The following is a 15,377-nucleotide window of genomic DNA, read 5'->3' as shown; positions in this document are numbered from 1 at the left end:
GTGAGCAGAAACAAACCAAGCTAAATAAAGTTTAGTAAATTTATAGCAGGGAAGAGTCTTTAAAATGACTAAAACATGAACCCACATAGATCAGATGTAGTCTGATGTAAGAAAAAAAAAAAGGAGTGTAATGATGCAAAAAGAAAAAGATCCATTGTCTTCCGCTTATCCAGGGTAGGGTCGCAGAGACAGCAGATGAAGCAGGTCATTCCAGCCGTCCCTCCCCACAGCAACACTTTCAGCTCTTCCTGCGGGATCCTGAGGCGTTCTCAGGCCATATGAGATATATAATCCCTCCAGTGTGTTCTGGGTCTTCCCCAGGGTTTCCTCCCAGGTGGACGTGTGCAGAAAATCTCCTTCTCCATAGCCTCTCTGAGCTCCTCCCATACCTTAATTTTTGCTTCCACGACTGCCGCAGCTGGGGGAGGAGAAAAAAATGGTCAAATTTAATTCATTATTTTCATTTAATCTCAGATTTTTGTCTTGTGAACGTCTGTCAGAGTGTATTAGCGTGTTCTTACCTGTCTAGCTACAACATTAGCATTAGTTTGTTAAATAAATCAGTCTTTAACACAATTATTAATTATTAATGAATACCTTCTAGCTGTCTTGCTAGCTAGCTACATGTTATCTGTTTCCCCCAGAGTATAGTAATACCTAAGAGATTAGTGAAAGTCTTAGCTGAGTAGCTATAACACTAACATTAAATTAACAAAAAATTTAGCCCTCAAAACACAATTATGAATGACTGCTAGATACTTGTCAACTACTTTATTTTATAGATCGTGTTTATAGCTTTCTAGCATTAGCATTAACTTGCTATTTAAATCAGCTGTCAACACGGAGATTAATAACTGCTAGCTGTCTTGCTAGCTAGCTACATATCAACTACTCCTGTCCAGTGATTGCTAGAACCTGTTGCCCTCTAGCCATAATGTTATGATGCAAAAACAAAAAGATACTGGAGTTTTACTTTGTATAATTTGTGAACGCCAACATCTCTGTCAGTTTATCACTTCACTCTTCCTTCTGTCAGACTCCTCGCAGGCAGAGCCGCCTCTTCTGCCGTTACTACGACAACAACCGCCACCCGAGGTACGTGATTGGTCCGGTGAGGCAGGAAGACGAGTGGGACCGTCCGCGCATCATCCGCTACCACAACATCGTGTCGGATAAAGAGATGGAGAAGGTCAAAGAGCTGGCCAAACCCAGGGTGAGTCCAAACATCGGCTGGAAAAGAAACTTTCACTGACAGAGTTAGTCTCATTTTTACTGCAGAAATATTTAATATTCACCATGTTTGGTTATTTTATAACCTGATGAATAAAGAAACCATCACCACTTTTAGAGATTAGCAACACTGCAGCATTTTCCTGGCTTCCTCTGAACCATCTCTCACAGATTTAAGTGAGCAGAGAGTTTTCAGGGCTGCTGGATGTATCGGCCTGAATATCAGACGACAATCACACGTTGACAATATAAAGACGGAGATGCACCTTTGAGCTAAATTAACCCTCTGAGAAGTTTCTGATTACTCATAAATTGATCATACTCTGTTTACTAGCTATAATATTAGCTTTAATTTACTGAATACAATAGGCTTCAAAACACAATGAAGCCTAACTAGACTGTTAGCTGTCAGCTAACAAGCTAGAGACGTTTCAATAATCTATAAGGAGACATAGTTGTTTGTAGCCAGCTAGCTACAAATCAACTGCGTCATGTAGCTTGTTAGCTGTATCACAACCATTTACTTAAAAAATATGTTAGCATTTAAAACAGTGATTATTAACTACTAGCTGTCTAGCTAGCTGCTTTCAGCTTGCTAGCTATAACACTAGCGTTAATGTAATAAACAATTTAGCCTTCAAAACACAGTGATTAATAACTGCTAACTTTCTCACTAGTTGCATATCAGCTACTTTTCCTCACGGACTGCTAAGATTCTTGACAACTATAACTTTAGCATCAACTCAAAAATTAGCCTTCAAACCACAATCATAAACAAATACTATCTAGCTAGCTAGCTAACTGCACGTCAACTACATTTTCCTGTAGTTTGTGTTCTTAACTTTCTTGCCATAACATTAGCATTAATTTGCTCATCAAATAAGCTGTTAACAGACAGTGATTATGAAGTGCTAACTGTCTTACTAATTAGCTGCATATTAAATATGTTTTTTTGTAGATTGGTGAAACTCTTAGCTCGCCATCTATAACATTAGCTATCAGTTGCCAAAAAATGTAGCCCTCCAAACACATTGAAAAACAACTATTAGCTTTCTTGCTAGTCAGCTAGCTACTTACCACTTTTAGATTGATTGTGCTCTTAGCTTGTCAGCTATAACATTAGCTTTAACTTAGTATGTAAATTAGCCTTCTAAACATGATGATTTATAACTGCTAGATGTCTAGCTAGGTAGCTAGATATCAGATACTTGTACAAGCTATGAAATTAGCTCTGACCTACTGAAGCTAAAAGTTATCCCAAAGACTGGTTCAGAGTGAGGAAAAGCCCAGTAGTCAAAACCTGTCCATGTAAAAGTTAATTTCTCAGTAACAGATGTTGTAAAAAGTGTTGTCCTATATTCGGGTCACTACTTCAGTCCTTAACTCTCAGAGTCAGTAGAAGTTAGTCGGTTCTTCAGGGGGTCGGCTTGGTTCTCCCTGTAACTGTCGGCCGATTGGCTCCACAGCTGCGTCGAGCCACCATCTCCAACCCCGTAACCGGTGTGCTGGAGACAGCCCATTACCGCATCAGTAAGAGGTAAGAGCTGCCCGAGAACATGGCCCGTCTGTGGGGGAGACGGCCAGCTGACCTCCCCTCTCTGGTCCTCACCTGTCCTCCCCACTGTGTCGGCTCACATCCTGGCAAGTGCACAAAACTGACAAAAACCTTCAGTTCAGGACAAAATGGCCAAACTAGTCTTTATTAATCTCTCTATAATGTGATTATTCTTCAGCTACTTCATCCTGAAACTAAAAATATCACAATAACCTCTAAACTAGCAGAAAAACGTACTTAAAGTATAAAAATAAGTATGAATGGAACCTTTCTGGGGTTAAATGTAGAGCCTTATACACCCCGACAAACAATTTTTAAAAATCTAATGGAAACTAAACAATATTTTGTGCACACAAGCTTTTATTGTGTAGGGCCTACACTTGCATACAAGATTATTCAACCCCTCTGACATTTCTGACATTCCTGCAAAATGAGCAACATCACAACTGCAGGCGTCTAAATCATTTAAGAGGTGAACAGTTTGGTGTTATATTTCAATAAACGAAGAAAAAAATCAAGATTTATTTCATAATCTATCCAACATTTGAACTTTTCTACAAAAAGCAGGTTGTAAAACTATTCCACCCCCTATAAACAATGCTGGTAAATACAAATAACTGCAGTCCAACTCTAATCCATCCATCTGTATGTAGACATTTAGAGGTGAACTCAACGATGACGCATGTTAAACACTGAATAACACTGATGTCTATAAAATGAGGACACTTTGTGTCAGTACTCCTCCTCTAGCTGCACCATGGTCCAGACCAGAGAGATGTTCCTGAAGTTTAGAGAGGAGAAAGTTGCTAGAAAGGAAATGGGTCCAAGAAGATCTCCAAGCTCTAGAATGTTCCCAGAGACTCTGTTGGAAGCATCATTGGTAAGTTCAAAGCCACTGGTACTGTGGCTACACTAGATGGTGGAAGAAGGAAGCTGTCAGCGAGAACATCAAAGTTCCTGGAGACAGATGGACCAGAACCCTCGGCTTACTGTCAAGGACCTGCAGGAAGATCTGGCTGGAAGAGGAACTGATGTTTCTGTGAAGACACTCCATGCTGAAGGACTTAATGCCAGATCCCCTAGATCAGGGGTCTGCAACCTTTAACACTCAAAGGGCAATTTCGACCCGTTTCTCACAGAAAAGAAAACACCGGGAGCCGCAAAATCCTTTTGGCATTTAAAATGAAGACAACACTGCATATATCACTTTTTTACCTCTATGCCCTTGTTAATCAGTCGTGATTAATTAATTACAAAGCCTCTAATTAGATAGATTCATTTTTTTAATTGTGTCCTACCACTAATATTTATCTTACTTGGTTAATGTCATTTTTGCTCCTGGACCTCATATGTTACGTAATGTTAGCTGGAAATCAATCATTTGCGAATGTCTGTTTAACTTGTAAAATCTATTTATCTTAAGCTAATAACTTTTCTCCGGTAAGTCGCTGCCCTATTTTCCAAGACGACACTCCTCTGACTCTCTGACCTGCTGCCTGGATGCTGGACGTGACATCGAGCCGTGTTCTCGTGAGTAACGTCGTATTAACCTGACATATCAAAGAGTAGATACTGAGCAAGACAATTATCTGTAGTTTACCTTCGTACTCATGAGTACCCGACACAATGCAGGACTCTGCTGTGAAGGTGGAGACGTGCGGCGGCGGTGTATTTGTGACAATTTTTTTTTAAAAAGAAATTTGAAGGAGCGACAGCTAGGATGTAGGAGTGGTGGCCCGCCACTGCTGAATGAATGCAGAGCAAACACTGGGATCCAAAGATCAACAGGACTCCAAATGAATACATGCAGGCCGGTGAGTGTCGGAGATTGCCGGCTGGGACGCATATTTTGACAGACAAAAATTAAGACGTTTTATTGTAATGTTACAAGATCACCATAATCTTCAAATTTAGAATTAAATTTTAAAAATTAACAAATCTAAAATAAAATAAATTTTAATTAAATAGCCTGCTGATGATTTATTTTCCAAAGTTACAGAGAGCCACAACAGAGGGCTGAAAGAGCCTCATGCGGCTCCGGAGCTGTGGGTTGCCGACCCCTGCCCTAGACGGACACCTCTTCTGAAAACACACCACATGAACAATGGTCTTCAGTCTGCTAGAACTAACCTATCAAAGCCACAGAACTTCTGGGAATCGGTTCTATGGACTGATGAGACCAAACTAGAGCTCTTTGGTCCTATGGATCAGAGGAATGTCTGGGAGGAAGAACGAGGCCTACGAGGAGAAGAACACCCTTTTCCTGCTGTGAAGCATGGTGGTGGATCTGGGATGCTGTGGGGGTGTTCTGCTTCTAATGGAACCAGGAATCTCCAACGTGTTGAAGGCACCATGGATTCGGGAAGTACCAGGATGTTCTGGACAAGAATGTCCCTCAGTCCATGAAGACAACGACCCCAAACACACATCAGAACCAACAAAGGCTGGTTAGAGAAGAAAGCCTGGAAGGTTCTAGAGTGGACATCACAACCTCCAGACTGAAACCCAGTGGAGAATCTGTGGTGGGTCTGAAGAAAGCTGCTGCAGCACGTAGACCTGAGAACATCACTGGGCTGGAGACCATCGACCATGAGGAATGGACTAAAATTCCCAAGGAGCTGCCAGAAGCTTGTTAGAAGCGATACCTCTGTCTACAGCAGGTCATTGGAGCTAAAGGTGCTGAAGATACAGAATCATAGGACCTGAAGATACAAACTCATGGGAGCTGAAGATACAGCCTGATAGGGGGTGGAATCATTTGGCAACCTACTTTTTTATTTTTAAAAAAGTTATAATTTTGGATGGGTTATGAACTAAATCTTGATTTTCTTTCTTTAGTTTTATATTTTAATAAACTAACTGTTCACCTCATAGGCGCCTGCAGATGTAATGTTACTCATATTGCCAGAATGTCAGAAATGTCAGGGGGCTGGATAATTTTGCATGCAACTGTCAGTTATGAGTTTTGGGTCTGTTCTACCAACTATTTAAAGCTTAGTACCTCCTCATGTTAATGTAGAAACATACATGACTTGATTTATCTGTGTGACAACATGGGAGAATAAAGACAGATTTTAGGAAAGAATCAATTTGGATTTTTAAGTTTATTTTAGCATGTTATTTATTCAGCGTATAAACAGTTTTTCTTGTTCTGATAATAATAGTATTTTTGAGTTTTCCTTAATGTCCACTTAGCTGTAAATAAAATAAAAGTTAAGTTTTAAAGATTTTTGCATTAATTACAGAAACACAGCTGCTCTTTCGGACTTCTACTTTTACATATTTAGATAGCTTATACTCTTCTTATAATTCTGCCAGCTGTATTTGTCTGATACAGATTTTGTAAAAACACATCCAGTTTAAATGTGAACACTGTAGTTTCTGGCCTCTGCACACCAGGGGGCGCTGCAGACATTAGCTAGATTACAACTGATCATTAGTAGGCTTGTAATTTGTGGCACAACTTTTGACAAGAGTTTAAATGAAGAGTCTTTGATGTTATAATTAATCATGTTTAAAGTCACAGCTATTAGAATTATTTATTATTTTCGGCAGAATGAAGAATAACTGATAGCTGCAGCTGCTTTTCTCTCATATCTGAGAGTAAACATAATATTTGGGGGTTTTTGGAACCTATTTGAAAATGACTGGTGGGATTTTCCACCAGCGTCAATTATAATGAACCATGAAGGTTTTAGACATGAGTTTTGTCTCGCTGCTCTTGCCAAGAATGAAGCTACTTCTTCTGCTTGAGGAGGAAAATGAGTCAAAGATTAAAGTGTGTGGCTCTCATTGACTCTTTAACTTTGTCCTGGAGGCAGCAGGAGAATCTGACGGCTAACATCCATATTTCTGCTGTTAAATCAACAACAAGCTGCACAGACACATTTAACAGCTAATTTATTCATTTATTGGAGCTGAGGCTACTCCTTCAAGACACGCTGGACTGACTGACATCAGAATAACAGCTGTTAGCTGCATTTCTTTCTGATTTTCTACATGTTTGAACCGGGCCTTTTTTAAAAGGATAGATTCATTTCAAATTCTGAGATCTGGAGTCGATGCAGGAGGTAAACAATATATTATACAAAAATAAAAATATGATCATATTAATTGTAATGATATTTTACCACATTTTAACTTGACTAAGAATACATTAGCTTAGCAGTTTAGCTATCTGAAGCTTCTGCTGCCTCCCAGACGTCAGCTTCTCTTCTCAGTTAGTGACCTACATCTGTCCTCTCTGTCTTCTGTTTATTCTGTCTGTTCTCTTCTCTCTGTTTCTTCTGTCTGTTCTGTCCTCTGTAATATAATTTGTGAACTAGCTCAGACGGGCCACGGTTCATGACCCTCAGACAGGCAAACTGACCACGGCTCATTACAGAGTCTCCAAGAGGTAAGAAGCTGCTGCAGCTTAGTTTCTGAACCAAACCGTCAGAGGTCCGTTGATGGTCTGCTGCAGCCACAGACTGTGTATATAAATGTGGTGTCGAGGCCCCGCCTCCTGCCCTGCCCACACGTTAGCTTTTTCAATGCTACGTAGCCCAACCACCACCATCTGGACTGTTGTTGACGGTCGTTTTTACACTGATCATTGTCCAGAGAGCAGTAATTAATAAATGATAGCTGTTAGCTGGGTAGCTACTTATCAACAACTTTTTCTCACAGATTTATTTTACTGTTAGCTTGCTTGCAATAACATTAGCATGACATTGTTAATTAAATTAACCTTGAGAACTCAGCCATTAATAACTGCTAGCCATCTGTCTAGCTAAAGAACTACAAATCACCTACTTTTTCCCATTGATTGGTTGTGCTCTTAGTGTTCTAGCTATAGCATCAGCACACCACTCTAGTGTTGCAAGATTAGCAATAGCTGTCTAGTTATATTACCATTCAAAATTCAGCAATGCTAACGGCCAGCTTTCTTGCTAGCTAGATGCATGTCAGCTACTTTTTTCCCGTAGATGGGTCTCCTCAGTTTTGTAGCTATGACATATTAGCATTAATTTGCTAATTAAATTAGCCTTCAACGCAATGATTAATAACTGGTAGATGTCTAGATAAGTTACTTACCACTTTTCCAAATAGACTGGTTGTGCTCTTAGCTCTAACATTAGCTTTAACTTAATATATAAGTTATCCTATCCTTGTTAGTTATAGCATTAGCATTACCTTGCTAAAATATTTAGCCTTCCACAGACAATGATCATTAGCTGGTGGCTGTCTAGCTAGCTACACATCTGTTGCGTTTCCCCTTAAGGCCACTACACACTGTACGATTTTCGACCGTCCCAGACGAAAGACAACAATATGAGAGAATTGTGGCGATCTCTTTAGTGGTGGCTCTAAATCGATGGTACTACGTCGCACTGTGAGACAAGTTCAAGGATGGCCGCTGTCATGGCGGCTAAGGACAAGCTGCGGTAAAATTCTGACAGTGTCAGAAATTTGGGGTGATCATCTCACAGTGTGACTGCTGCTGCGACCTACGTCTACTAGCTAACCAACAGAAATGCAGTATGAAATGATGTACTGATCAATAAACCCAAATAGATGATTTATGACGGCAATGACAAAATGCATCAAAACAAGTATGTGAGATTTAAACAAAGAAGACAGCCTAGTAGATACATTTTTGAAGCCACTTCGATCGACTATCTAAACGATAGCACAAGCAGACTTTTAGTACGTTGCGTTGAATCTTTCTGATAAGACACTATCTTAGAACATCTTGATAGCCATAACACTCAATTTGTTTGTGACGTTTAATGTATTTTGTTAGAAAATGACAGACCATGACAGTAAATGCTAACGTAAAATGCTAGTCGATGCTGACAAGTACTTACTTCAAGCTCCCTTTGGAAAATTGGCATCCCAAATTGGCCTCTCTTTCCAAGCCACGACACCGTCCATGTTCTCCTCCTTCTCCTTTTTTTGGGATTTCTCTCTAAACATGTAAATGTCACTAAGGCGAGGACTCCGTTCATGTTTGGCTAGTTTCCCTGTGATTGTAGGCACTCCGTTTACACTTCGGTTGTTTATTTTTCATGGATGGGCGGCGCTTATGATGTTTGATTCTTGCAAATTTACGACGACCAGTGCGATTGAGCTGCGTTTTCATCATGCAATCTGCACCGAGCAAACTTCACGTCTTGCCCAAAAATGATTGGATTCATGTCGTACAGTGAAGCAAGCTGGGAACTTATAAATTTTTATAATCGCACACTATGTAGAGGCCGTTTAATTAGTTTCACTCTTCGTATGCTAGTTGTACATTTAGCATTTTTTAGCTCTCAAAAAAAGGTGATTATTGTTGGCCAGCCAACAGGGGGCGATCTAGTTGTTGTTTCTTCATGGGGTCCAACTTTATATACAGTCTGTGGTCATAGCAAATCTGGGCTCTTTCCTTCATACCTTCCGAACATTTCACCAGCATATAAATGGTTTCAAAGCCTGAACATAAATAAATAAATACTAAAGAGACGTTTCCCACAGATGTTGGGAAGATACAAAGTTACCGTTAAAACGTCATCACAAACATGTAAATATTTTTATACACAACATGTTTGTCCCTTTGAGACTAATTCCCACCATTAAATAGCTGCATCATGAAGCTAGTTTACCTCTTAGACTAAACATAAAAGTTAAACCACTTCCTTCTCTTTCTAACCTTCCTCATCTGGTTTCTGTTTGTCCTGCTGCTGTTTTCTGGTTTCTAACCTCAGTTTGAGTCGGTTTCTTTTCTGTCCTATCAGCGCCTGGCTCGGAGCGTATGAACATCCAGTGGTGGATAAAATCAACCAGAGGATCGAAGACATCACCGGCCTGGATGTCACCACAGCCGAGGACCTGCAGGTAAATCTCACCTGAGCTTGGAAGTTCTTTAATTAATCGTTAAACAGTGTAAATTTCTAACTGCACTTGTTTGTGGCTTACAGGCTGATAATTATTCAGAAAGATGATTAAAATCCTCTTGTCACGCCTGAACTTTGGTGGTTGCATTGTGGATATATTAACAATGATTTTAGAAACCACCCGTCAAATCTCCACCTTATCACAGTGGAGGGATTTGAATGTCTCTGTGATCCTGGGAGCTATGACATCTGGGGCATTAGCCTCTGGTAGGGTCTCCCGAGACAAATTGGTCCTGGGTGAGAAACCAGACAAAGAGGGATTCAGAAAACCCTGATGATAGCACAAAAAGGAGAAGCCACCACCTTGCCTAGGTTAGGGATACTGGGGCCTCCCCTGGAGCCAGCCCTGGGGAGTGAGGTCAGAGCACATCTGGTGGCCGAGCCTTGGGGTCCCGTGGGGCTCGGTGGGACACAGCCTGAAGAAGTAACACGGGGCCACCATCCAGTAGGCCCACCACCTGCAGGGCTGGAAATCGGGGTCGGGTGCTATGCCCACCGGGCAGTAGTCAGGAGTGGGCGTCTTGGCGCACCGCCCCCTGGTGGTGTGGACTAGCTGTGGGGATGTGGAACGTCACCTCACTGGTGAGGAAGGAACCTGAGCTGGTGCTGGAGGTGGAGCGATACTGGCTAGATATCGTTGGGCTCACCTCCACACACAGCAAGGGTTCTGGGACCAGAATCCTGGAGAGGGGTTGGACTCTCTCCTTTTCTGGAGTTGCCCAGAGTGAGAGGTGCCAGGCGGGTGTGGAGATACTCACAAGCCCCCGGCTGAGAACTGCTTTGTTGGAGTTCTCCCCGGAGAACGAGAGGGTCACCTCTCTGCGACTTTGTGTTGCAGAGGGAAAACTCTGACTGTTGTCTGGTCTTATGCACCGAACAGCAGTTCACAGTATTCAGCCTTCTTGGAGTCTCTGGGTGGTGTCCTGGAAAAGGTACTACCTGGGGACTCCATGGTTCTCCTGGTGGATTTCAACACTCACATGGGCAATGACGAAGAAACCTGGAGGGGGACGATTGGGAGGAACGGCCTGATCTGAACCCGAGTGATGTTTAGTTATTGGACTCTTGTGCTAGTCATAGATCAACCACAGCAAACACCACATTGGAGCATAAGGTTGCTCATAAGTGTACCTGGTATCACAGCAACTTAGGCCAAAAGTTGATGATTGATTTCATAGTTGTGTCATCAGACCTGCATCTGTATGTCTCAGACACTCAAGAGAGGAGTAGAGCTGTCAACTGATCTCCACCTGGTGGTGAGTTGGATCTGATGGAAGACTGCTGGACAGACCTGGTAAACCCAAACATGTAGTGAGGGTGAACTGGGAATGTCTAGAGGAGGACCCTGTTCATGGGGTTTTCAACTCCCACTTCCAGAAGAGTTTCTCCTGCTACCCAGTGGAGGTTGATGACATGGAGTCTGAGTGGTTCATGTTCAAAGCCTCCATTGCAGAAGCAGCTGTTAGGAGATGTGGCCTGAAAATCACTGGTGCCTGTCGCAGTGGGAACCCAAAAACCCGCTGGCAGACACTAGCGGTGAGGGAAGCTGTCAGGCTGATGAAGGAGGCTTTTCCAGCTGGACTGGCCAAGGGTCTCCTGAAGCACCTGACAGGTACCGGTTGGCCAAAAGGGTGACAGTTGTGGAAGATATAACTCGGGTGTGGGAGGAGTTTGAAGGCACTATGGAGAAAGACTTTTGGTTGGCCTCGAGGAAGTTCTGACAAACCGTTCGACACCTCAGGAAAAGGAGGCAGGGCTTTGCTCAGGCTGTGTTCAGTCGGGGAGGAGAATTGTTGTTGAGACATTGTTGGGCGGTAGAAAGAACACTTTGAAGAACTCCTGAATCCAGTAAACATGTCCTCTGTAGAGGAGGCAGAGCCTGAAGACTCGATGGAATCTTTGTCTATATCCGTGGCAGAGGTTGCTGAAGTAGTTAAGAAGCTCCTTGGTGGCAAGGTGCAATGTGTAGACAAGATCCTCCCTGAGATGCTGAAGGCTCTGGACATTGTTGGACTGTCTTGGCTGGCACGTCTCTACAATATGGGCATCGGGTACAGTACCTGTGGAGTGGCAGACCGGGATGGTGGCCCACATCTTCAAGAAGAGGGACCGGAGAGTGTGTTCCAACTACTGGGGTATCACACTTCTCAGTTTCCCCAGGAAAGTTTACTGTAGAGTGCTGAACGGCAGGCTCCGCAACAGATTGTCGAACCTTGGATTCAGGAGAAGCAATGCGGATTCCGTCCTGGACGAGAAACGGTGGATCAGATCTTTACTCTTGCGGAGCTGCCCATGGGTCATGGGAATTTGATGTGCTAGTTGACGTGTGTTTTGTGAATCTGAAGAAGGCCTACGACCGTGTCCCCTGAGGAGTACTGAGGGACCGGGCTTGTTCATATGAGCCATTCGGTCCCCGTACAGGCAAAGTGACAGCTGTGTCCACATACACACGTGGACAAAATTGTTGGTACCCCTCAGTTAAAGAAGGAAAAACCCACAATTCTCACTGAAATCACTTGAAACTCACAAAAGTAACAATAAATAAACATTTATTGAAAATTAAATAATCAAAATCAGCCATCACTTTTGAATTGTTGATTAACATAATTATTTAAAAAAAACAAACTAATGAAATAGGGCTGGACAAAAATGATGGTACCCATAACTTAATATTTTGTTGCACAACCTTTTGAGGCAATCACTGCAATTAAACGATTTCTGTATTTGTCAATGAGCGTTCTGCAGCTGTCAACAGGTATTTTGGCCCACTCCTCATGAGCAAACAGCTCCAGTTGTCTCAGGTTTGATGGGTGTCTTCTCCAAATGGCATGTTTCAGCTCCTTCCACATATGTTCAATGGGATTCAGATCTGGGCTCATAGAAGGCCACTTTAGAATAGTCCAACGCTTTTCTCTCAGCCATTCTTGGGTGTTTTTGGCTGTGTGTTTTGGATCGTTGTCCTGTTGGAAGACCCATGACCTGCGACTGAGACCAAGCTTTCTGACACTAGGCAGCACATTTCTCTCCAGAATGCCTTGATAGTCTTCAGATTTCATCGTACCTTGCACACTTTCAAGACACCCTGTGCCAGATGCAGCAAAGCAGCCCCAAAACATTACTGAGCCTCCTCCATGTTTCACCGTAGGGTCAGTGTTCTTTTCTTCGTATGCTTGGTTTTTGAGTCTATGAACATAGAGTTGATGTGCCTTACCAAAAAGCTCCAGTTTGGTCTCATCTGTCCAAAGGACATTCTCCCAGAAGCTTTGTGGCTTGTCAACATGCATTTTTGCAAATTCCAGTCTGGCTTTTTTATGAGTTTTTTTCAGCAGTGGTGTCCTCCTTGGTCGTCTCCCATGAAGTCCACTTTGGCTCAAACAACGACGAATGGTGCGATCTGACACTGATGTACCTTGGCCTTGGAGTTCACCTTTAATTTCTTTGGAGGTTGCTCTGGGCTCTTTGGATACAATTCCAACGATCCGTCTCTTCAATTTGTCATCAATTTTCCTCTTGCGGCCACGTCCAGGGAGGTTGGCTATTCAATTCAATTCAATTCAATTTTATTTATATAGCGTCAATTACAGTCAACTCGTCTCAAGACGCTTTACAGAACCCAAATGCCTGACCCCCAGAGCAAGCCCAAAGGCGACAGTGGCAAGGAAAAACACCCTTTTAACAGGGAAGAAACCTCGAGCAGAACCCGGCTCTATATAGGGGGGACCCATCTGCCTGCTGGCCGGGCGGGTTGAGAAGGACAGAAGAGGGCAAGGGGGAGGGATGGGAGAAGAGGGAGGGGTGGGAAAGCAAGGAAAACACAACACACATTTGGATACATGCATGACAGGATATGTGACACAGACAAAGTATAAGCTAACATTGAAAACTGACTCATAATTTACTCTTATGATGTACGGCTCTGACATTAAACATACTCCATATATAGCTAGCAGTAAAATTCAAACAGTATGTAAGTTAGCATAACAGTATAGTGAAGGCAATGCAGAGTTGACTGGTGGAAAAAGGGAGTTGGAAGCAGAGGGCTGGAGGAAGGTCAGCAGCAGCATCCCACAGTGGACATGGTGGAGACTGGACCAGCTGGTGGAACATCAACCGCAGATCTGAAGCATCCAGCTCTGGGACCAGGGACACTCGGAGAAATAGCACAGGGGGAAACAGAGTGAATGTACTGCAATAACGGTATACATATTAAATGTAAAGGTAGATAGAGAAGGGCTCAGTGCGTCAAGAAAAGTCCCCCAGCAGCCAAGGCCTATAGCAGCATGACTAGAGGCGGAACGAAGGGACGTCCAAGAAGGAGTCAGCTGTGCAAATGAAGACACAAGCCGAACCCCTGTGGGTCACCCAGTCAGCCCCAACTATAAGATTTGTCAAAAAGGAACGTTTTAAGCCTGGTCTTAAAAATAGAGAGGGTGTCTGCCTCCAGAACCCAAACTGGGAGCAGGTTCCACAGGAGAGGCGCTGATAACTGAAGGCTCTGCCTCCCATTCTACTTTTAGAAATTCTAGGAACAACAAGTAAGCCTGCAGCTTGAGAGCGAAGAGTTCTACTAGGATAATAAGGTACTATCAGATCTTTAAGATATGATGGAGATTGGTTATTAAGAGCTTTATATGTCAGAAGAAGGATTTTAAATTCTATTCTGGATTTAACAGGAAGCCAGTGAAGAGAAGCAAGTATAGGGGAAATATGATCTCTTTTGCTAACTCCTGTCAGTACTCTCGCAGCAGCGTTTTGGATCAACTGTAGATGTTTGAGAGAGCTATTTGGACAACCCGATAATAAGGAATTGCAATAGTCAAGCCTGGAAGTAACAAAAGCATGAACTAATTTTTCTGCATCACTCTGAGACAGAATGTTCCTGATTTTTACAATATTACGCAGGTGAAAAAAGGAAGTCCTACAGACTTGCTTTATGTGTGAGTTAAAGGACATGTCCTGGTCAAAAATAACTCCAAGATTCCTCACAGTAGTACTGGAGGCCAATGTGATGCCATCCAGAGTAACTATTTGCTTTGAAAGCGAGTTTCTAAGATGTTTGGGGCCAAAAACAATGACTTCAGTTTTGTCTGAATTTAGCAGTAGGAAGTTAAAAGTCATCCAGGTTTTAATGTCCTTAAGACAATCTTGCAGTCTAGCTAACTGATCAGTTTCATCTGGCTTCATAGATAAATACAATTGTGTGTCATCTGCATAACAATGGAAGTTAATACAATGCTTCCTAATAATATTGCCTAAAGGAAGCATGTATAATGTGAAAAGTATCGGTCCTAAGACAGAACCCTGAGGAACTCCATGATTAACTTTAGTATGCTCAGAAGAGTTATTGTTGACATGCACAAACTGGAACCTATCTGATAAGTAGGATTTAAACCAGTCCAGTGCTGTCCCTTTAATGCCAATTGAATGTTCTAGACGCTGTAATAAAATGTTGTGGTCGATTGTGTCAAACGCTGCACTAAGATCTAACAAAACAAGTATAGAGACTAGTCCATTATCTGATGCTATGAGAAGGTCATTAGTAACTTTCACTAGAGCTGTTTCTGTGCTATGATGCACTCTGAAGCCTGACTGAAACATTTCAAACAAATTATTCCTTTGTAAGTGTTCACATAATTGATTTGCAACTGTTCTTTCCAGAATTTTAGAGAGAAATG

At 42.3% G+C, this 15,377-nt stretch overlaps 1 protein-coding gene and 1 long non-coding RNA gene across 4 annotated transcripts in view; both read left to right on the top strand.

Moving 5' to 3' along the window:
* Positions 1–15,377, top strand: part of LOC110969280 (prolyl 4-hydroxylase subunit alpha-1-like) — a 31,340-nt gene that overhangs the window by 8,032 nt on the left and 7,931 nt on the right. The window contains exons 8-10 of one of the 3 annotated variants that reach the window (XM_051939852.1): positions 1,037–1,213; positions 7,111–7,181; positions 9,544–9,643. In XM_051939852.1, the coding sequence (XP_051795812.1) occupies positions 1,037–1,213; positions 7,111–7,181; positions 9,544–9,643 (348 nt within the window). Of the gene's footprint in view, positions 1–173; positions 1,214–2,696; positions 2,768–7,110; positions 7,182–9,543; positions 9,644–15,377 lie in introns of those variants that run through there. The other 2 variants (XM_051939851.1, XM_051939853.1) reach the window with 2 other exon arrangements.
* On the top strand, positions 2,774–5,656 carry LOC127531158 (uncharacterized). Its single transcript, XR_007938150.1, has 2 exons — positions 2,774–4,599; positions 4,779–5,656. It is a non-coding gene; the product is annotated as an uncharacterized LOC127531158 (long non-coding RNA).

This window comes from Acanthochromis polyacanthus, chromosome 19 (assembly GCF_021347895.1).
Source record: "Acanthochromis polyacanthus isolate Apoly-LR-REF ecotype Palm Island chromosome 19, KAUST_Apoly_ChrSc, whole genome shotgun sequence".
In the NCBI taxonomy this organism is placed as follows: Eukaryota; Metazoa; Chordata; class Actinopteri; family Pomacentridae; genus Acanthochromis; species Acanthochromis polyacanthus.
The sequence above is the reverse complement of the archived record's forward strand: the minus strand, read 5'-3'. Positions and strand labels throughout refer to the sequence as shown.